Source organism: Temnothorax nylanderi, unplaced genomic scaffold, assembly GCF_030848795.1.
Source record: "Temnothorax nylanderi isolate EJ_2023f unplaced genomic scaffold, tnyl_v1.0 TNYL_tig0349_pilon, whole genome shotgun sequence".
Taxonomy (NCBI): Eukaryota; Metazoa; Arthropoda; class Insecta; order Hymenoptera; family Formicidae; genus Temnothorax; species Temnothorax nylanderi.
Window position 1 is genome coordinate 175,001 of NW_027249411.1, and position 22,493 is coordinate 197,493.

At 43.3% G+C, this 22,493-nt stretch overlaps 2 protein-coding genes across 2 annotated transcripts in view; one reads left to right on the forward strand and one right to left on the reverse strand.

Annotated features, from left to right (window-relative positions):
- The window catches only part of LOC139781625 (putative inorganic phosphate cotransporter), a 20,908-nt gene extending 500 nt beyond the window's left edge, over positions 1 to 20,408 (reverse strand). Inside the window, exons 1-4 of the mRNA XM_071720484.1 lie at positions 20,056 to 20,408; positions 17,732 to 17,881; positions 1,227 to 1,601; positions 1 to 306 (exon numbers count right to left, since the gene is read on the reverse strand). The exon at positions 1 to 306 is cut by the window's left edge and continues 500 nt beyond it. Coding sequence (XP_071576585.1) covers positions 139 to 306; positions 1,227 to 1,601; positions 17,732 to 17,881; positions 20,056 to 20,268 — 906 coding nt within the window. The 5' untranslated portion in view covers positions 20,269 to 20,408 and the 3' untranslated portion in view covers positions 1 to 138. The remainder of the gene's footprint in view (positions 307 to 1,226; positions 1,602 to 17,731; positions 17,882 to 20,055) is intronic.
- Positions 10,399 to 11,646, forward strand: LOC139781622 (uncharacterized). Its single transcript, XM_071720480.1, has one exon. The coding sequence runs from the start codon at positions 10,399 to 10,401 to the stop codon at positions 11,644 to 11,646; it is 1,248 nt and encodes a 415-aa protein (XP_071576581.1).
- Positions 20,409 to 22,493: the final 2,085 nt, after the last annotated feature.

A 22,493-nucleotide genomic window follows, 5' to 3' on the forward strand; every position in this document is an offset into this window, starting at 1 on the left:
ATATAAATCAGTTCCAGTTCTAACTCATTGAGGGCTACAAACAGTTCAAATCACACACTTATACACTATGTAACTTGCCATGAGATTTAGTCTAGTGGCAAGTTGCAAAAATTTCACTAATATTAACTTTATTATATTTCAAGTCTGCGTCTCGTTCTCTTCTTTTCCTCTTTGTTTCTGCCGTTGTGTCTCTGGCTCATTCCACCATTGTACCTCGCCCTTGCCGAATATCACAAACACCAAGTTACTCAGAAGGGAAATTACCGCTAAGACGTAAAACACGATGTCCCACTGATACGCGCTACTCTGAAAAGTGAGAGAAGAATATCTTTCAATAGAAACAAATATATATATAATAAGGCTCTGAACAAAAATAAATTAAGTAAATAATGGACTATGAGAGCCGACGCAAGATCTAATATGTGGAAAAATTATATTTAGCGATTCTTAGTCAATACATTAAAAAATTAAAAATATCAAACGTTTCAGCCCTAAATCGGGCCCATGTGACATTCGTAGTTTAGACACCAACGACTACATATCGCTCTCTCCAGATGGAGAATGGCTATGGACGCCATAGAGACGTTTGACCGCGGTTCGCGTAGCACGCATTCTGTCGGGCCACAGTTTGCTGCCTTTCGTCTCCTTCTGCAATAGAAGACGACATTTCTCGCTGTCGATTGCTGCGCGGATACGTGTCGGACATACGCGCCGTAACATCTTGCTACTCCCATAGAGATTTGGAACGCGCACTTGACGCTCTTAAAATGAGAACTATTCCAATATCTGTACTTGCGTTTAGCGTTAGCCCGTTGCGATACCACTGTACGCGTGCATAATAATTTGTACATCATATACATATATGCGTTCTTTACTATCACTGAAGAGGGCCCGATTTAGGGCTGAAACGTTTGATATTTTTAATTTTTTAATGTATTGACTAAGAATCGCTAAATATAATTTTTCCGCATATTAGATCTTGCGTCGGCTCTCATAGCCCATTATTTACTTAATTTATTTCAATAGAAACTTTCTCATTGACTTTCTTGAACTTTCTTGAAGCAATTAGGTAAGTTTATTAAGTATGAAAGAGAAGAAATCATAAGTAATAAGTAAATATAAGTTAATTAGAAGCGATAAAATTAAATAACGATTCCCAAAAATAAATAAATTAGGTTGCTATTTGCAGATATTTCACACACGGAAGAAAGAGAACGGATGATTACCTCGTCGGTGACGATAACGGCACATAACAGCGGAGCGAGAATAGAGCAAATGGTGGCAATGCAACTGGTGATGGACATCATGGTCCCGGCAAAGTTTGGGCTAAGATCAATATGATTGATGAGAAAGCCGCATAAATTTCCAGCATTCAGCCCTACCGCCAAGACGAGGATGACGATAGCCCAGATATAATCATCAGCGGGTACGACGCTCATACATGCCAGGGCGATAGCCGGGCCGCAAGAAGCTACTGTATTGGAGATCTTTCTAATTGTAGTCCTGGACGCACCTTTCTTCAGTGCGAAGTCGGATAACCAGCTCATTGGGAAACTAAGGATCCACATCATTAAATATGGCAAGGCAGAAATTTCACCACTCTGCAAAAGAAAATATATGTTTTAGTTAATTAATTTGTGTAAAGTAGGGGAACTATGTGCCTATATAATATCGCCCTTGTTTCTAATTCCGCACCCTACGATATTGAGATTGTTACGTGTTGCGACGTAAACGTGGGCCCACCGACAATCTCGCCGATACGAGACAGTTGAAAAATACACGGGCGCGTAACGCCTTTAGATCTCAGCGTTCGAGACCGCCGCATTCCGCGTTTTGTTTTCGAGCCAGATCATTCGGCTCGGATATCACTCGATAGTGCGAGCCGAACCGCGCAGTTCGTGCGTACGCGACCATCTATCGATGTGGCGACAGTTCAGAACGATTTGATATTTCATACGTATATAAGATCATTCGTTGCAATAACGAGACCGAGTTCTCGTGCGAGCGCATCAAATCCGAGTATTCGTAAAATATATAGGCCGAGTCCTAGTTGCGACCAAAGAAACCGAGATCTCTTCTTGCAATTGTATAACGAGGCCGAGACCTCGTAATTTATTTAGGCTAGTCATATTGGACCTCGAACCTTCCAATTAATCTTCCCAGGTTGCAACCATCATGAATTGCTTTGATTTGAGGTGCTATAAGTGGGATTTATTTTGCTTCGCAAAATTAACGGGGAATAAAAAGTTATTAACAATATTATCAACAAAAAATGCGATTTTTTAAATTTTTTCTCAAATATCTCGAAAACTAAGCAAGATAGGATAACTAACTATATGTACCTTTTTTGTAGAGCGTAAAATTATCTAAAATAATGATCTGAACAACATTTATCGTCAAGTCAGTCGTTTAGCTTGCATGTGCCGTCAAACTTCGAGAATCGGATCCCGAGAACCCTCGATTTCGTCGTTTTTTTAAATGTTGCGGTGATTTTTTTCCGTCATTTAAAATGGAATTAAAAATCCCCAAAAAATCACATTATCTGAGAACTACAAAGAATACTTTTTCATGGTGCAACCGATTTTTAGACCATTTTTCTTTAGTTTGTAGCTATGTAAGCAAAAAATTTTGACTTTTTGGAATAGTCTTAGTTTTTCGCTGTTTTCAGGCCTTAAAATTTATTTGAGACAAATTTTATCATATGCATCTTGTTGTGGATGAAATTTGCAACAAAAAAGGACCCTTGTATTTTTTTCGTACGATGAACGCTGATTTTTTTATTGACGCGCAAAGTTATTCAATATTGCGCACAGGTCGGATAACACTTAACCTAACCGAACAAAGAAATAACATCAAATTTCTCATGAAATTCGGTAAAAGCATTCGCCTGATTTAGCCCCTTGCGATTTTTTTTGTTCCCTAAAGTTAAAACGATTATGCGAGATGAACATTTTGAGGATGTGAAAAGCATTAAAACATCTCGCTCCATTTCGACCGCGCAAAAAAACTGCGTTCACAAATACTGGCACAAAAAAATACGTATGCACTCGATCGTGACCAAATTTGCACTGATGACTCGTAATTAGGCTTCCCCTTAGACGCCAAACCACCATAGAAGCCTACAGTGTTGCCACGTCGGCAGAAAAAAATTTTTTCCACGAACTTTTTGATCACACCTCGTATGTTGTGTGTCCTAATTGTATTTTTAACAAAAATATGTAAGGGTGCGATATTAGGAACACTTTTTTTCAATGTCGTCAAATGCTACTTTTTTTTCCTTCAGAAAAGATAGTTAAAGTACATTTTGAACATTATATTCATGCTATGGAGATCGTATTACGATATTCATTGAATAAAATGACGCGGTTTAGTTATATTCTTTGTTGCGACGTAAACGTGGACCCACCGAAAGTCTCGCTGAGCGAGACAGTTAATTGATAGACTACGTTTACATGGCTTCTAACTTTGATTTAGTAACGCTGATGTTATGACTCCTACTTAAGGTGAGTTGCGTTTACACGTTCAGTCTTATCTTATCCCCACCAAACTGAAATAGCTTAACAACTTTCGAGTGAAATAAGTCAAGGATTTCCATTAGTAGGGGAGACCGGGGCTAAACAGTCCGTTTTTTTTCGGTGCCGATTTTTAACAACAAAATAAATAATTGTAGTTAAATGTGGTATACCACTGTAAAGAGTGAACCTTCAGCTACAAAATTTATATAGGAAATTTTTGTCTACGTTGCTTTGTTTAACCGGTATAGAGCAAAAACGACAACGGTGGAAAAATTGAAATTTCAAAAATTCCGGGGTATAACAGTCTGCACTGCATTTTCAATACATATACGTACATCTAATCCTAAAAAATAATAGGATACATGCAATAATTGTTTTTTAAGAGAAAAATATAAAAATTTATTTAAAATTTTTATGCGAAACATTATTAAAAAATAGTTGGACTTCCGTTTCCGGGACGAGTGAGTTGATAGCGTGTGAGAGTGTGCGAGTTTAAAGGGAAGATTAAGGAGAGTCAGAGGAAGCTGAGGAAGGCGAGAGTGTGCGAGAAGGGAGGAGTAAAGGTGAGTGAGCGTGGAGGAGAGAGGGGAGAGTGGTGGAGGAGTGGAAAAAAGGAGTATAAGGAGGAAAAGTGACAGGGCTCAGACAAAGCGTACGGCACGAACGATAGTTGGTGTAGAGGGGCGACGCGATAGGCGAGCCGAGACGCGTGCGGAGCGCTGGGTAGGGCGAGAACAAGAGGCGGTGTAGAGGGGCGACTCGGCAGACGAACGGAGGTACGTGCGGTTTGTGCGTGGCAGAACATAAAGTATAGCACGGGTAGAGGGAGAAGGGAGACATTGAGGAGGTAGAGATGAGCGAAGAGAAAGAAAGCGGAACGGAGATAAAGAAAGCGATAGATAAAGTAAAAGAAAAGGATAGAGCCAGAAGGGGGAGTACGGGGAGCACGGGAAGCACGGGAACCTTAGAAGAGTTTTGGAAAAGGAAGAGAGAGGATTTAGATAAGAGTGAGGGGGAAGATAAGGATACGGCTTTCAAGAGAAGTAATATGACGGCAAGGTCGCCTAAAGCGGAAACGGAGGTAGGTGAGAAAGAGTTGAGGGGGATAATAAACGAATTGAGAGAGGGTTTTAGGAGCATGAGAGAGGAGTTAAGGGAGGGCTTTAAGGAGCAAGGAAGGGAAGTAGAGAAGATAAGGAACGAGTTAAGAGTGCGAGAGGAGAAGTGGAGCGCGGAGAGAGAGGAATTTAAGAAGAGAATTGATGATTTGGAAAGAAAACTGGAAGGGATGAGAATGGAGTATAAGGAGGGGGGGCAAGAAGGAGGAAATGGTGCAGAAGGAAGCGCAGGACTGAGAAGGGGGGAGGGGAGGGAGGAGTCTGATTGGAAGGAAAGGGTAGAAAGGCTGGAAAGGAGGTGTGAAATGAAGGAGAGGGGAGAAAGGAAGAGAAACATTGTGATTAAAGGAGTAAAAGAGGAGGAGGGAGGAATAAAGGGGGGGATAGAGGAGGTGATGAAAAAGATAGGAGTGGAGGCTAAGATAGAGGAAATTAGAAAAATAGATGCTGGAAGGAGAGAGAAGGGAGGTATGGCAGTGGTAAGAGTAGGAAGTGAGGAGGAGAAGGCAAGAATAATAAGAAATAAGTGGAAATTGAGAGATGGAAGTATTTGGATAGAGGAAGATTTAACATGGGAAGAAAGGAGGATAAAATGGAGGGTAAATCAAATTGCTTGGAAGGCGAGAGGAGAGGGAAAAAGAGTGCGGATAGGGCAGGGAAAGGTATGGATAGAGGGGGAGTGGTGGATGTGGGATGAGGTAAGAGACGTACTCAGAGATAACAGAGGGAGGTGTTGGGAGGCAGGACAAGGGAAAGAGGAAGAAGGCAAGAGAGATGAAGGACAAAAGCAGGGGGAATAGAAGAGGGAGAGGGAGCGGATAGGGCAGAGGGGAGAGAAGTAGAAAAAGGGAAGGAGAAGAAAGAGGATGTGGAGAAAGGAGTGGGAGAGGAGGAAAGGGAGGAGGAAGAGAGAGGAGAGAGAGAGGAGGGAAGGAGAGTTTACAAGGTGGCGAAAGATAAAGAGACAGAGGTCAGATGGGACGAGGAAGGGGGGAGAAGGACGGACTGGAGGGTAGTATTCTGGAATATAGCGGGTTTGGAAAATAAAGATAAGGAATTCTGGGAGGGGCTGAAGAAGGAAGATGTGATAGTTTTGATGGAGACGTGGATAGGAGAAAAGGGTTGGGAAAGAGTAAGGGGTAGGCTGCCAAAAGGGTACGATTGGGGAGTGCAATGGGCGAAGAGGAAGAATAAAAAAGGGAGAGCGATGGGAGGGATGTTAATGGGGATGAGAAAAGGTTTAAAGGAGAAGAGAACTGAAATCGAAATAAGTAGGGAGGGACTGATAGTTGGAAAGGTAAGGATAGGTGGGGAGAGTTGGAAAATTGTAGGGGTGTATGCAAAAAAGGAGGAAATGGAAGGGATTATGCAGGAGTTAGGACAAATAATGGATAGGAAAGAGGAAGGAAGGTATACGATAATTGGGGGAGATTTTAATGCGAGGACTGGAGGAGAAGGAGGAGGTGTGGAAGAAGAAGAGTGGGGTAGGGGAGGGGAGATGGTGGGGGGAAGGAAATCGAAGGATAAGAAGACGGATAGAGAGGGGAGACTTTTGGTGAGGACCATAGAGGAGAGAGGATGGGAAATATTCAATGGGAGCATGAGAGGAGACGAGGAGGGAGAATTCACGTTCACAGGAGGAAGAGGAGCAACGGTAATTGACTACGTAATAGGAGAAGGAGAAGTGAGAGAGAGGGTCGCGAGCATGACGGTGGGGGATAGAGTGGACTCGGATCACCATCCCTTGGAAGTGGTGTTAAGAAGGGGGAGTGTTGAGAGAGACAGAGGAAGAGGGTGGAAGAAAAGAAGCAGGGGGGTTTGGAACGAGGAAGGAGTAAAGGTTTTCATGGAAAAAATAGGGAAAGTGGAGGAAAGGGGGGAAGAATTAAATAGAGAATGGGAGGTAATGGAATCAAGAATAGTAGAGGCGTTAAAAGGGGTAGAGGAGGAGTTGAAGGGGAGCAAGAAGGACAAGGTGGGATGGTGGGATAAGGAGTGTAGAGAAGCGAAGAAAGAGGCGAGAAAGAAATTGAGGGAATGGAGAAAAGAAAGAGGAGAAGACAGGGCATTCAAGGAAAAAAGGAAGGAGTTTAAGGAGCTATGTAAGAGGAAGAAGGAAGAAGAGAATTTGAGATGGGAGAGAAAAGCGGAGGAGGCAAGGAGGGAGTCGGAGGTTTGGGAGATAGTAAATAAAGAGAGAAGAAAAAGGAGGGGAATTGAGGAAGGGATAGAGGAGGGAGAATGGAAAGAGCACTTTATGAAATTGCTAGGAGGAGTAGAGGGGAGGGTGAGGATGGGGAAGGAAGGTGTGAGGGAGGAAAAGGAGGGAGAGGAGGAGGGGGAGATAAGTTTAGGAGAAATGAAGAGGGTAATGAGGAAGTTAAAGGATGGAAAGGCAATGGGACGGGATGGGATACCAAGTGAGGTATGGAAGCGCGGGGGGAAGGAGTTGGAGATTTGGGCGTGGAGATTCATTAACAGGATCTGGAAGGGAGGAGGATGGCCGGAAAACTGGAAGGAGGGAATAATCGCACCAATTGTAAAGAAAGGGGAAGGAAAAAGGGTGGAGGAGTATAGAGGGGTGACAATAATGTCGTCGCTGTATAAGGTGTATACAGCAATCTTGGCAGAGAGGTTAAGAGAGGAGCTAGAGGGGAAGGGAATAGTACCGCAAAACCAAACTGGTTTCAGAAGGGGAATGGGAACAATAGATAACATTTATGTGTTGAATTACCTGGTGAACAGAAAGTTGGAGAAGAAAGGGGGAAAACTGATAGCATGTTTTGTGGATCTTAAGGCGGCTTTTGACTCGGTAGATAGAGGGGTATTAATAAAAGCAATAAGAGAAAGAGGAATAAGGGAGGGGCTGGTGAGGAGGACGGAGGAGATTCTGAGGGAGACGAAAAGCAGGGTAAGGGTGGGAAACGAAATAGGGGAAGAGTTCTGGACGGGGAGGGGGGTAAGACAGGGGTGTCCGCTGAGTCCGTTACTTTTCAACATAATGTTAGCAGATATGGAAGAGGAAATGGGCAGAGTTAAATGGGGAGGGATAATGCTAGGAGGTAAGAGGATATACACGTTGGCGTATGCCGATGACGTAGTGTTAATTGCAGAGGATGAGGATCAAATGAGGAGTATGCTTGAGAGATTAGAGGGATATCTAGGTAGGAAGAGGTTGGAGTTAAATGTGGAAAAAACTAAAATAATGAGATTTAAGAAAGGAGGAGGAAGGGACTGTAAGAGAAGATGGAGATGGGAAGGAAAAGAAATAGGAGAAGTAAAGGAATTTCGGTATTTAGGATATGTGTTCCAAAGGAACGGAGGGCAGGAGGCACAGGTAAGAGAAAGGATCAAGAAGGCGGCAGCGGTGATGGGGAAGGTTTGGGGGATAGGGAAGAGAAGATTTGGGAAAGACTGGGGAAAAAGAATGTGGCTGTTTGATAGACTGGTGTGGACGGTTATGGGGTATGGAGCAGAAATATGGGGTTGGGAAGAGAGGGAAGGAATGGAAAAGTTGGAGAAAAGGTATATCAGATGGGTCTTGGGAGTAGATGGAAAAACGCCGTGGTACTTAGTTAGAGAGGAGCTCCAAAGGGAGAAATTAAGAGGGAGGGCGGGAATAAGCGCATGGAGATTCGAGAAGAAGTTAGAGGAGGGAAAAGGAAGTGAGCTGGCGAGGTTATGTTGGGAAGAGCTGAAGGAAAGGGAGAAGGAAGGGAGAGCAGGATCGAGCTGGGAACGGGAGAGAGAAGGGTTCTTTGAAGAAAGAGGAGTGGGGTTAAAAGAGCTTGAAAGGTTGAGAGAAGAGGGAGACGGTTGGCACCGCAAGCTAGTTGAAGAAGACAAGGAGACGCAAAGGAAAGAGAGATGGGAGAAGATCGAGAAATCGGATTACAATAGGTGGTACAAGGTAATAAAGGGAGAGGGTATCCCAGGATATCTGAAGAAGGGATGGGGAGAGAGCAGATGGAGAAGGGTGGCGAGGTTTAGGTTAGGGAGTGAAATGAGAGAGAGCAGGTACTGGGAGGGGGAAGAGAGGAAGAAATGTAGGATGTGTGAATATAGGGAAGAAACGTGGGAGCATGTGTGGGAGGAATGTAGAAGGTGGAAATCAGGAGGAGGAAGTTGGCAGGAAGCGGTGGGTTGGGTTTTGGGTGAGGAAGGGGGAGGAGAGGAATGGATGATGGAAATAGAGAGGGAAAGAATGGAAGGGAAAGGGGAGTCGGAGGAGTAAGGAGAAGGATTAGGGGAGGAGAGAAAGGGAGAAGGAAGAGACAGACAAGGGAAGGAGGAGGGAGAGGAAAGTAGAATAAAGGAGAGGAGAGCAATATGCGGAAGGGATGTAGGTGAAGGCGGAGGAGCTTCTGAGGGATCCGGACGAAGACAGGGAGGAGCCGAGACAGGAAGGATGGAAGCAGACGGACGTAGAACCGGAGGAAGCGGAGGAAGACAAACAGAGGGGGAAAGAAGAGGGGGAGGGAGAGGGGATTTAGGCAAATTGTAAGGTCGCATAAGGCCAGGGCGCGAAGGGGAGTTTATGTAAGAGGTTTGGGTACGTTCCTCACAAAAACGCCTTGTAAACCCTACGGGGATATACAATAAACTTATCTATCTATCTATCTATCTATTAAAAAATAGTTACGAGGATTCCTCTTTCCGCAGAAGTCACTCGCCCGACTTGTTTCACTCCTCGACGTCCGATGACTCTATTCGGTGTCTGAACGGTTGTAATTCCCGTCTCATCCATATTCCATATGCAGTGAGCCCGAAAATGCCTTGGAAATGCACCCGGACTGCTTACTGACCGATTAGCCCCAAACACAAGTTTCAGGTTTGATTGCCCACGAAATATTAGACATCAACGATTGTTACGCATCATCCGAGAAGTCGTGCACGACATGCGCATAAATACATAAAAAATTATACACACATATATGTGCCGCGTTAAAGCGATGGATCTCTCGGACGTACAATTTTTGCCACGCGCACACGCACACGATCGTCGCCGCTCTTTCCGTCTGGCGGCGTTAGCCAAAGGGAACCGCGGCGCCGGTAATCGCAGGACACCGCCGCCACCGTGATCGCCTCATCGGTGTCTCGCTCGAATCGAGGGGACCAATGAGGAATCGTTTCGACGGAACCGGGATAAGGTGGGGGATCGCGATGGAAAAATCGGGCATTCTGCCCGCAGCCATAGCGCAGTACACCCGCAATAGACGATTTCGCATCAAAAATTGTGCGTCCGAAGCAAACACGACTCAGAGTGAGGTACTCCCAGGCGTTGTCGTGTGTCCGAACTAACATCAGGCGACTCAGGACAATAGTCCCTAGGCGTGGTCGTCAGACCGGCGATCCAGGACAACGTTCCTGAGGCGTCATCCCGGTCTCAGTTCGCCACCGCGGAACAGTAAATAGCGAGTGCCCCGAGCCCTTTTTTTTTGGCAGTACCTTATCTAAACTGCGCGAGTTACAGTGACGCTGAGTAAAAACTTTTGTATCGAAAGAAATAAATATACGTTATACGAAAAGACAGAGTAATTGTGAGCAACTTCTACCCTGAAACGCGACATTTGGTGCCTCCTGTGAGGTCACGACCTCTGCAAGATCGAAATAGTGAACCAGAGACAAGTATCGCATCTCCGCAACGGAAGATCTTCAGTTCGAGCGGGACAACAGACAGCGGTGCTCACGCAGCGGTGCTCACGTACATCTAAAGAGCGAGTCAGAGTAAGTCGTTCGATCCCAATTTATTCCATCATACAACAATGGCCGACAAAATAAAGCTTCTCATACAAAAACGAACATCCCTAAAATCCCAAATCACCATCCTAACAAACCTCCTCGAGAAAGGGAATGTAGACAATGCCACGTTGAGATTGCGAAGTGCTCGTTTAACTGAATTGTATCACGCGTTCGAAGATTATAATGACGAGCTCGCGGTGTTGGATCCGAGCGACGGACATCAAACTGAATTCGAGAATATTCACGAAAGGTTCTATTCCCTCGCCGGGAAAATCGAGAATATTTTAGAAACGGCAAGCACATCGGACGCGGGCGCTGGCTCGTCGAGCGAAAGAAACCGAAGCGATAACACTATAGTTACTATTGAAAAGCGACGGTTTAAGCTACCCGAAGCACAGCTACCGACGTTTGACGGGAAATATGAGAGCTGGCTATCCTTTAAGAACGCATTCCATAGTATGATAGGCTCGCAGACGGATTTGTCAGACATCGATAAACTACATTATCTAAAATCGGCATTAGTCGGGGAGGCCGCTAATAAGCTAAAGATTTTCACGATCGACGGAATAAATTATGCACACGCGTGGGATCTATTGGAACGCGCGTATGAGGTAAAACGAATTTTAATCTCGCGACATCTCTCTTTGATAATAAATCTACCTACATTAGATAGAGAAACTACAAGCGGTTTGTCCAAACTCGCGGACGACACTCAACAGCACGTCGCGTCGTTAAGCGCATTAGGGGTCTCCGTCGGGCCCGAAATGATCGTACATTTGTTGGAAAACAAACTACCGAAGAGTACGTTAGAACGGTGGGAAGCGACCCTCGAAAAAGACGAATATCCGAAACCAGAGCAGATGTACGAATTTCTTTACAAAACCGCCGTTTGCGCGTCGAAACGCGAAAGATCAAAATCAAGCGAATCAGAACGAAACAAAGGCGAACCCCCATTCAAAAAGAGGCGAAATGGTGCGTCAAATCAAGCCTTTATGTCAAACGCGTCGCGCAATTGCATCGCATGCAAAACCAAACGACATCCGCTTTATTTATGTGACAAGTTCAAACAATTGCCCGTGCCTAAGCGTATCGAAACGGTGAGAAACGCGAAGGTCTGCTACAATTGCTTACGCTCCCACCGCGACAGTCCGTGTAAATTTTCCAACTGCACGATCTGCCAGAAACGTCACAACACTCTGCTGCACTTGGAAAGGTACACGGCCGCAAGCAATCCCGACGTATCGAAGGCCGAAACTCCTCAGCCCATATGACTAGCTAAATCGATCGGCAGCGGATCAACGAGTCTCGCGATGATATCGCGCGTGTCCGCTCCACAGTTGTTAACGAGCGCATTAGTCTATATTCATGATAGTAAACACAATTTTGTGAAATGTCGCGCGTTGCTAGACACGTGCGCTACCGCAAACTTTATCTCCGAAAACATTGTGAAACGCTTAGGCGTGCGCGTAATCACACACTCGTTGCCGATCGGTACGCTTAACGAGACGACTACTGAATCCAAAGGCATGGTACAAATTACCATACAATCGATGCGCGACGACTTTCGTAAGAATCTCACGTGTCTTACCATACCAGCCATCGCCGATTCAATTCCATCCGAGATCTTCCCGCGAGATTCGCTTCGAATACCTCCAAATATTAAATTAGCAGATCCGAAATTCCATTTACCGCGCCCCGTCGATCTATTGATTGGTTCCGGAGCCACGATGTCATTACTCTCAATCGGTCAAATTAATCTCTCTCACGAGGGTCATGATCTTTATTTACAAAAGACTCGTCTAGGTTGGGTGGTCGCCGGCGCAGTGTCATCGCAATTTCCGCCAAAGAACGCGACATGCCATCTTACGAGTCTAGAGAATCAATTACTTAAATTTTGGACAATAGAGGAAATCGGGACGGATAGGCCGTGGTCGGCGGAGGAACGGGAATGCGAAGCGCACTTCAGAAAGACCGTCCGTCGCGACATCAGCGGGCGTTACATAGTTCGTTTGCCGTTTCGAGAATCAAAGGTGCGTTTAGGGGAATCGCGAACCAACGCGCTCAGACGTCTGCTATCTTTAGAACGCAAACTTGACGCGAATGTAAAGCTAAAGGAGGAATATACTCGGGTAATAGAAGAATATTTAGAATTGGGACACATGTCCTTAGTAGAAGATCCCGGTGATGACGGATTTTATATGCCACACCACGCAGTAATAAAGGATTCAAGTAGCACTACCAAGGTACGAGTAGTATTTGACGCATCCGCGAAATCGAGCAATGGGGTGTCATTAAATCAGATGCTAATGGTAGGGCCCACCATTCAAGCTAAACTGCCTTTACATCTGATACGATTCCGGACATATGAATACGTCATCACCGCGGACATAGTCAAAATGTATCGTCAAGTGTTGCTACATAAAGACGATCGACGATACCATCGAATCCTTTGGCGTAGATGCAAGAGGGTAGAGACGTTTCAAATGAATACGATTACTTTCGGCTCCGCTGCCTCTCCATTTTCTGCAATTCGATCTGTACACCAGCTCGCGGAGGACGAACAACACAAATACCCCAGGGCCGCCGCGATTCTTAAAAAACATTTTTATGTCGATAATTTAATATCCGGCGCCAAGACCATCGAAGACGCGCGAACAATTAGAGACGAACTAATCGCATTATTATCCCTGGGCGGTTTTCCCATTAAACAGTGGGCATCTAACGACGAACGCGTCGTCAATGATTTACCAACGAATGAGTTACACGCGGACTTCGTACTAAATCTAGATCGTTCTTTGAAGACATTAGGTATGACATGGAGCACGCGCGATGATAAGATCTGTTACTTAGCTCATCCGACTACAATTACCGGAAAAATAACAAAGCGAAGCATCTTATCGGAAATCGCGAAAATCTTTGATCCACTGGGATTACTGGGTCCGATAGTATTATACGCGAAAAAACTCATGCAAGACGTCTGGCGGTGTACATTGCAATGGGATGAATCCGTTCCGCAACAGATATACACGCAGTGGTCGGAATTCATTCGGCAACTAGAGTCAATGCAACGGATTTCCTTCGAACGTAAATTGTTTATAGACGATTGCGACGGCATTCAATTACACGGATTTTGCGATGCTAGCAACGTCGGCTACGGAGCATGTTTGTACATACGCTCAAAGGATAAACACGGGAATGTTATCAGCAGATTATTATGCGCCAAATCTCGGGTCGCTCCTTTAAAAATTATCACTATTCCACGGTTAGAACTTTGCGGCGCGTTATTGCTAGCGCGACTCTATCGCGAAACAATGGGCGCATTAGAGGTAATATTCGACAAGAAGGTTTTCTGGTGTGACGCGCAAGTCGTACTTCACTGGGTAGCGACATCACCTCACTTGCTCAAAAATTATGTAGCAAATCGGGTAGCAGAAATTCAAGAAATAAGTAGCTCCATCGAATGGCGACACGTACAAACAGAAGAAAATCCGGCCGACGCGATTTCGAGGGGTCAATTACCCCATACCTTTCTGCGAAATCAATCGTGGCCTGTAGGGCCCTCGTGGCTAATTAAAGACGAAGGTGAATGGCCTAACAAGAACACGCGAATAGTCGAAATACCCGAATTAAAGGGAAACGCATGCTTAGTAACAACTATCGACACCGGAATACTCGAAAGGTACTCCTCCTATTCCAAACTACGCAGAATCGTCGCGTATTGCCTTCGATTTCGACCGACGAACAAATACACCGGGTCGGTGTGCGCGAGGGAAATTAACGAAGCCGAAATACGGATTCTAAAAATCCTTCAGACTGCTCATTTTCCCGAAGAAATCAAAGGAATCAAAAACAAAAATCTGACAACCCGAAGTAAAATCATTAATTTAAACCCGTTTTTAGACGCAGAAGGTTTAATTCGTGTTGGGGGACGGCTTCAGAGATCGAATCTAACGTTTTCGCAAAAGCACCCGGTTCTACTCCCAAGCCGACATCGTTTGACGGACAGTATTATTCGCGAAATTCACGAGACCCATTATCATACGGGTATCCAAACCACGTTGTGCATTCTCAGACAGAAATTCTGGCTACTTGATGGCCGGAATCAAGTCCGGAAAGTCGTACGCGCCTGCACACGCTGTTTTCGATTCAGCGCCGACGCGATCGAATATAAAATGGGAAATCTTCCGCCGGTCCGTATACGCGAAGCTATTCCATTTGCTAATACGGGTATCGATTTCTGCGGTCCGTTCTACATAAAAGAGAAGAAACACCGTAATCGAACACGAATTAAGGTTTACATATGCGTATTTGTATGTATGTCGATAAAGGCAGTACACCTCGAGGTCGTAAGCGACTTGTCTTCGGACGGTTTTATTGCAGCGTTACGACGCTTCAGCGCTAGACGGGGACTGCCGGAGCACGTCTACTCCGACAAAGGAACTAATTTCGTAGGCGCGAATAACCAATTAAAGGAACTATACGTTCTACTCAACTCCGAGGAACATAAAGACCTCATCACCAGATATGCGAGCGAACGCTCCATAACATGGCACTTCATACCGCCAGCGGCACCACATTTCGGTGGACTGTGGGAGGCCACAGTGAAGCTTTTTAAACACCACTTCAAACGGGTAGTCGGAGATTCTCTATTTACATTCGAAGAGTTAAATACATTCACTGTCGAAGTCGAGGGCATTCTAAATTCAAGACCAATCACTTCCCTCTCCACCGATCCGAACGACATACTCGTGTTAACTCCTGCTCACTATTTGATTGGCAAACCACTAACCACCCTTCCGGAGGGCGACCTGTCATCTGTTCCAGCCAATAGATTGTCTACCTGGCAACACATCACAAAGGTCCGACAAGACTTCTGGGCACGCTGGAACCTTGAATACCTAAACGAACTCCAAAGGCGTAACAAATGGATCAAGGACGGACCCAAGCTCGACACCGGGACAGTCGTGCTTATAAAGAACAAAAACATGCCGTGTACGCATTGGGCACTGGGCAGAATCACAGAACTGCATCCGGGAGCGGACGGAATTACGCGAGCCGCTACCATCAAAACTGCAGCCGGACTGATAAAGAGAGCTACCAATTGTCTGTGCCCATTACCGCTCGAGCAATAATTATGCGATACCCCCTCACAAGCGTAAAAACATCTACGGTATTGCGATATGCATCCTAGTCAACGCGAGACCAAAATGTAAACATTTCACATATTGTATCTTTAGGAGCAAATCAGCGCCTCCATAACATTAATCACATTTTCGTTCACAATCGAATGCGGTCGTAAATTGCGCAGGATAGTTGATCGCTACCCTCTCAACGGGGGGAGGATGTTACGCATCATCCGAGAAGTCGTGCACGACATGCGCATAAATACATAAAAAATTATACACACATATATGTGCCGCGTTAAAGCGATGGACCTCTCGGACGTACAATTTTTGCCACGCGCACACGTACACGATCGTCGCCGCTCTTTCCGTCTGGCGGCGTTAGCCAAAGGGAACCGCGGCGCCGGTAATCGCAGGACACCGCCGCCACCGTGATCGCCTCATCGGTGTCTCGCTCGAATCGAGGGGACCAATGAGGAATCGTTTCGACGGAACCGGGATAAGGTGGGGGATCGCGATGGAAAAATCGGGCATTCTGCCCGCAGCCATAGCGCAGTACACCCGCAATAGACGATTTCGCATCAAAAATTGTGCGTCCGAAGCAAACACGACTCAGAGTGAGGTACTCCCAGGCGTTGTCGTGTGTCCGAACTAACATCAGGCGACTCAGGACAATAGTCCCTAGGCGTGGTCGTCAGACCGGCGATCCAGGACAACGTTCCTGAGGCGTCATCCCGGTCTCAGTTCGCCACCGCGGAACAGTAAATAGCGAGTGCCCCGAGCCCTTTTTTTTTGGCAGTACCTTATCTAAACTGCGCGAGTTACAGTGACGCTGAGTAAAAACTTTTGTATCGAAAGAAAGAAATATACGTTATACGAAAAGACAGAGTAATTGTGAGCAACTTCTACCCTGAAACACAACAACGATAATGAAAAAACTACACTGGATTCGTGTTCAGCATGCATTACTCTTTATAATCACGTACCTCAAGATTTGGAGAGCAAATATTATTGCAGATATTACAAAATTTCCACGCGCATAAAATGTAACTTTCACCTTTCGAAAACACGTTTGCCTTCGTAAAAATCATAACACGGCAGGTAACCTGCCGAAACTCCGTTGGTCACATGGGTACTATAAGCAGCGTTTACAATGTTAATAGCGAGTTCGCACAATATACAGGTTCCGAGATATTTTATTAGACGTATTTACCCCGTAGACGTTTTAGCCCCGGTCTCCCCTACTAATATAAAGTATGAAAAATTAGATGCTTGCTTGTAGTAGGTTTGTGGTCTGAAAGAATGTAAACAAGTCAACAAACAAAGTGAACTTTTAAGTTATATAATTTGGAAATCATTAAATATTTATTTGTCAAGTAAAGTGTAATAAACTAACAAGTAAAATTGAAATTTTAGGTTGTTATCAATTTTGGAAACAATTAATCAGGGAGAACATGGAAAGCGTTCGCTCGTTTGTTGCCGTAGACTTGACAACTGTAGAAAACATGATCATGCAATGGTCATTTAATAATCATTTAATTTTTACGGTTGGCATTATCGTTACGTTGCGACCGTTTACACGTCCTTTTTACGTCGATGTAGTAACCCTAAACCTTTTCATCAAACGACTTTGAGTTACTACATCAATGTAATAACTTTGTCGTAAAAGAGCGTTTACACGATATTTAACGTCATTAGTTATAACTTATAACATCGATGTTATAACTTTGGCTTAAATCGGGCCGTGTAAATGTAGTCAGTTAAGATTGCGATCATCCGTATATACGGTATATAGCAATATCGAGACCGAGTTTTCGAGCATATACGCATAAAGGCCGAATCCTACTAGCGCGAGCGAAAGGAGACTGAGATCTCTTACAATCGAACCGATGAGGCCGAGACCTCGTAATTGTGCGAATTTCAATAAACGATTTTTGATCACGAAATTAGTGTTGTGGATTGAACTCCCAGAACCACGAAACATTCTTATAGGAGTTTTCAGTCAAGATTTAGGTTTTTAAAAATAGGGTGCGATATTAGGCACAGTTTCCCTGTTATGTCTAATTGAGGTTAAAGAAAAAATAATTCTAATTGAAAAAGAAATAATTTTAAATAAATTATGAATATTAAATCATGGGTATTAAAATGATGAAGATTATAAATAAATTTTGCAAAATTTGTGAAATTAATACAGGAAAAAAACATTCTTTATATTTTTTATTTATTTGCTTACCGCTTTGATTTTGAAATTCAATACGTCTGTTATGTAATTTGGTATTTCCGTCAATAAAGTCATGAATACCCAATCTTGCGCAGAGTGGACTATTATGAGAGCCCACATAGGTTTCGAGGTAAAGATTTCCTTCCACGGTACTTTTATCTTCTAGAAGGTACAAAATTATTCTGAATGTGAATACCTTGTACTACTGTTTTTATTGCACTTTTGTAAACTTAAAACTAGTATAAATTTATAAAATGTCACGAGTAACTGCTACAACGTAAGAATAATTTTAAAAATATGTTTATGCTCGAAATTAAAGAAAATCTTTCTTTATTTTAAGATACAGAAAATTATATTAACGCGAGAAATAAATATTACACAGTGCGTACTAAAAGTTCCGGAACGCCCAATTATTTCAGAAAGTATTGGTTTATTATTCAAAATACGTTTTAGATAAAAGTTGGGAGAAGGGTTCAACAGAGGCCAATAAACGATCTTATTAGATTTTAGGTGCGTGGTCTGTGTGTTGGTCCCAGCAGAGCCCAAGTTAAATTTTTTAAATGGAAACTTATTTTTTATTGTATCATCTTTTTCTGCTAATTAATTTGAACAACTTTTGTCTGAAATATTATTTTATTTGCCTAATATACTTTTTGATATATTCATGGAAAACTTGATAACTTTTTCAATATTTAACTTACAATATCTCGATAATTGTTTATTGGAGGAAAAAGTGATACAGGACTTTTAGTTTTGATTTGGCCTAAAAAAAATATGTGTTTGTGTATCGACCACGGACGCTGTGAGTCAACCTTGTCAGAAGGTTCGATCGTCAAGGCAAGGGTAACGTTTGAAATTAACGACTTCTCTGTATGGGCTCCACATATAATTTATTAGAGTCAAGCGGAGGCGAGCGATAATGTGAGCCGATTGGAGGAGAGCGAGACGTATCTCACAAGTGGAGGCGCGCACTGCGCCAGATAGATTCGGAGTCGGTCGAAACGTAACTCGCACAGTCACTTTGGCTTTCGGTTCTAGCCGAACGGGCAATCACGCAAACGAGATCGGAGCTGCAGTTAGTTTATTAAGCCGCGAGCGTGCATACGAGTGCAGCACGTTTTCTTGGCGATGGTGAATCCGGATTGCAAGCGATCACGATTTTCCACTTACTCAGAGTGCGTACGAATAGACCGCAGAAGACAGGCACGAATTTAAACCGTCTCGTTCGGTAGCTAATTGCCGACTCGTCTTAGAGGGATGCGCACATGTGGAATTTCCGCCGATCGCGCCGGTTTGACAGCTACCGTGGGAGGGGAATTCGCACGTGGAACAACGGGCCATGCGGCCCGATAGCGAGAGGGATTAACGCGACGCGACGTTGTCCGTTGAGTCCGGAACAATATGCTATTGAAATAGTACCCCAACTTTTTCAAATACTTTTAAATAAATCCTTGTATCTTTCATGTATACACAAGTATTTAAAAAAATTGGGGTACTATTGCAACAACATATTTTTGAGATAAAATCAAGTCTAAATGTCCTGTGCCACTTTTTCCTCCAATAAATAATAATTATCGAGATATCGTAAGCTAAATTTTGAAAAAGTTTTCCTTTTTCAAAAAAGTACCAAATTTTCCTTGAATATCCCGAAAAGTATCAGGCAAATAAAAAAAAGTTTTAGTTGTTGTGATTCAGCTGTTGACAAAAGTTGTTTAAATTAATTAGTAGACCCGCGGTTATTATCATGAGGTCTCTCTGAGGCGGTCGAATGGCGACACCTAGCGTGTCTTGCCACTCGACTAGGGTTATATTCCCCGGTGGGATGATGGGTGCCCCGGGTATTGACCTACCGTTGGTCCTTGTCTTATGGATTACGTGATTCTGGCACTTCGGCGTGTGGACTGTCCCGTCACATGACGTAATGCCTCTGGTCTCCCATGTGATGTGACTGTAGTCCTGAGTGCTTTGTTTAGGGAGAGGGGTTTTAGTGGGTGCAAGCCCCACATACCCCGGGTGGCCGGCCCCCGGGCGTGCGCGAGGCATTTCCCCTCTTCCACGGAAACAAAAAAAAATTAATTAGTAGAAAAAGATATTACAATAAAAAATGGGGGTTTCCATTTAAAAAATTTGAATTGGGCCCTACTAGGACTCTGGACCCAAAATCTAATAAGATCGTTTATTGATCCTCTTTGAATACTCCAACTTTTATCTGAAACATTTTTCCACTAAACCAATACTTTCTGAGAGAATTGACCGTTCCGGAACTCTTAGTACGCACGATATGTAACATCAAATCATTAGTTATGTCATTAAGATTCATCATATTGGGTTTTTACCTGCTTGACTCCGTTATCGTTTTTCGCTTCAGTTGTCCTCAAACTTTCTTCTATGTACATCTTTTCCTCCGGAGAAATACTGCGATATTTGGACGGCGCGTCTGCTCCAAAATAAAAAAATGCTATGCTCCAAATTATCGCTAGTGCACCGAATATATAAAAGATACTGGGCCAACCAATGCTTGATGCAGCGAGAAGTCCAGCAATTGGCATTGTGATTATTGTACCAAACAAGGCGCCCGCATGAGCGAATGATCCTAAAATATAATGTAAAACTCTAGGCTTCAACACGAAAAAGTTAAAAAATTTGTTCACGTATAATTTTGTGCACGTGATACGCTTACAAAGTGATAAGAATATTTCTCATTTTGTCGAGCTTGTCGTTTTCTGTATGTTACCTAAAATTACCGTAATTAAAAAACAGCTACGATTTTTCGAAATTAGATATATCAAGCTTTAAAACTCTTTTTTAATATTTCAATTCGCATTAAACAAATTTAGTACAGTCATTTGGTAGTTTTACCTGGAAAGTTTTCCGGGAGTTTTGAAAATTGGTAATTTTATATATTTCGATGTGCTCTTTCCGAATTTCAACTTTGCCACCTCGTATCTTTGCCGCTCGCGCCGCCGTATTGGAAAAATGGCGCCTAAAAGCAGTTTTTTGACAATATCTCCTTTCCGACTCATTCCACGATAAAAACATTTATATACAAAATAAAACTAGAGAAAATTTCCTACAATTTATGTAATAACCTTTTTTTTCGTAAAATTAATAGTTTTGGCATACGAGCGCCGCAAAGTGTAGTTCAACACGCGTTTTGGCCTAAAAACTCATTTCCACACCACCTTGAGGTAGAGTAAGCGGCGCGTTTTTTTTACCGTGGTATCCCCAGTAGGCCTAGTCCACATGCAATTCACTATTCTAAAATTTAGCGCATTCTTCTTCGCTTCGCTGTTCTTGATGGACCAGGTGTTGCGAGTTCATCGTCATTAGTACTGATCGAAACGTCACAGACCGAAATTTCTTCCACATCATCCGCGATGGGATTATCAGTTTCATCGCAATCCTCTTCGTTCTCGATTTCATCATACGTTTGCTCGAAAATAGTCTCCGTTTCTTCCTCTTCGTCGCTATCTTGTGATGGAACTTGCGAGTTATCACAGGTACCACTACAATTCGTGCATATAACGGAGCACTTTAACCCAGCCTTTCTGCATCCACAGGCTTTCTGACATCTTTTTTTGCATTTGCAAGAAATAAGTTTTAACAAGCTTTCCGGAGCTGGGGGCTCGAGTGTGGTGACAGGAATTAGCCCGTTCCAAATCATTAACATGCTCGAGACGCTCAACAATCGCTCGACCCCAATCATCATTACGAGCTCGAGCAAGTTCTGAAATACTGTTTCTCATCGATAATCGCAAATGCAAAAAAAGATGTCAGAAAGCCTGTGGATGCAGAAAGGCTGGGTTAAAGTGCTCCGTTATATGCACGAATTGTAGTGGTACCTGTGATAACTCGCAAGTTCCATCACAAGATAGCGACGAAGAGGAAGAAACGGAGACTATTTTCGAGCAAACGTATGATGAAATCGAGAACGAAGAGGATTGCGATGAAACTGATAATCCCATCGCGGATGATGTGGAAGAAATTTCGGTCTGTGACGTTTCGATCAGTACTAATGACGACGAACTCGCAACACCTGGTCCATCAAGAACAGCAAAGCGAAGAAGAATGCGCTAAATTTTAGAATAGTGAATTGCATGTGGACTAGGCCTACTGGGGATACCACGGTAAAAAAAACGCGCCGCTTACTCTACCTCAAGGTGGTGTGGAAATGAGTTTTTAGGCCAAAACGCGTGTTGAACTACACTTTGCGGCGCTCGTATGCCAAAACTATTAATTTTACGAAAAAAAGGTTATTACATAAATTGTAGGAAATTTTCTCTAGTTTTATTTTGTATATAAATGTTTTTATCGTGGAATAAGTCGGAAAGAAGATATTGTCAAAAAACTGCTTTTAGGCGCCATTTTTCCAATACGGCGGCGCGAGCGGCAAAGATACGAGGTGGCAAAGTTGAAATTCGGAAAGAGCACATCGAAATATATAAAATTACCAATTTTCAAAACTCCCGGAAAACTTTCCAGGTAACCTCTTCTTTTACAACCAAATGACTGTACTAATTTACGACTATTTAAAATTTGCTTATTTTTTAGACAATTTTTCTTGATCGTTTAATTATTTAACGGAGTGTACATAATTATATATGAAAGACTCTTTCCCCCGGGCATTCACTAGTTCCTCGACGTCTTTGAATAATACCGTTAGTAAATTCTTCAGTTAATTATTAGGTATTTCTCATTAAATTTAAATTAAAAAATGTTAGCGTTTAATAACTCAATAATTTTTTAGTCAAATATATTTAAAATATATTTTAGT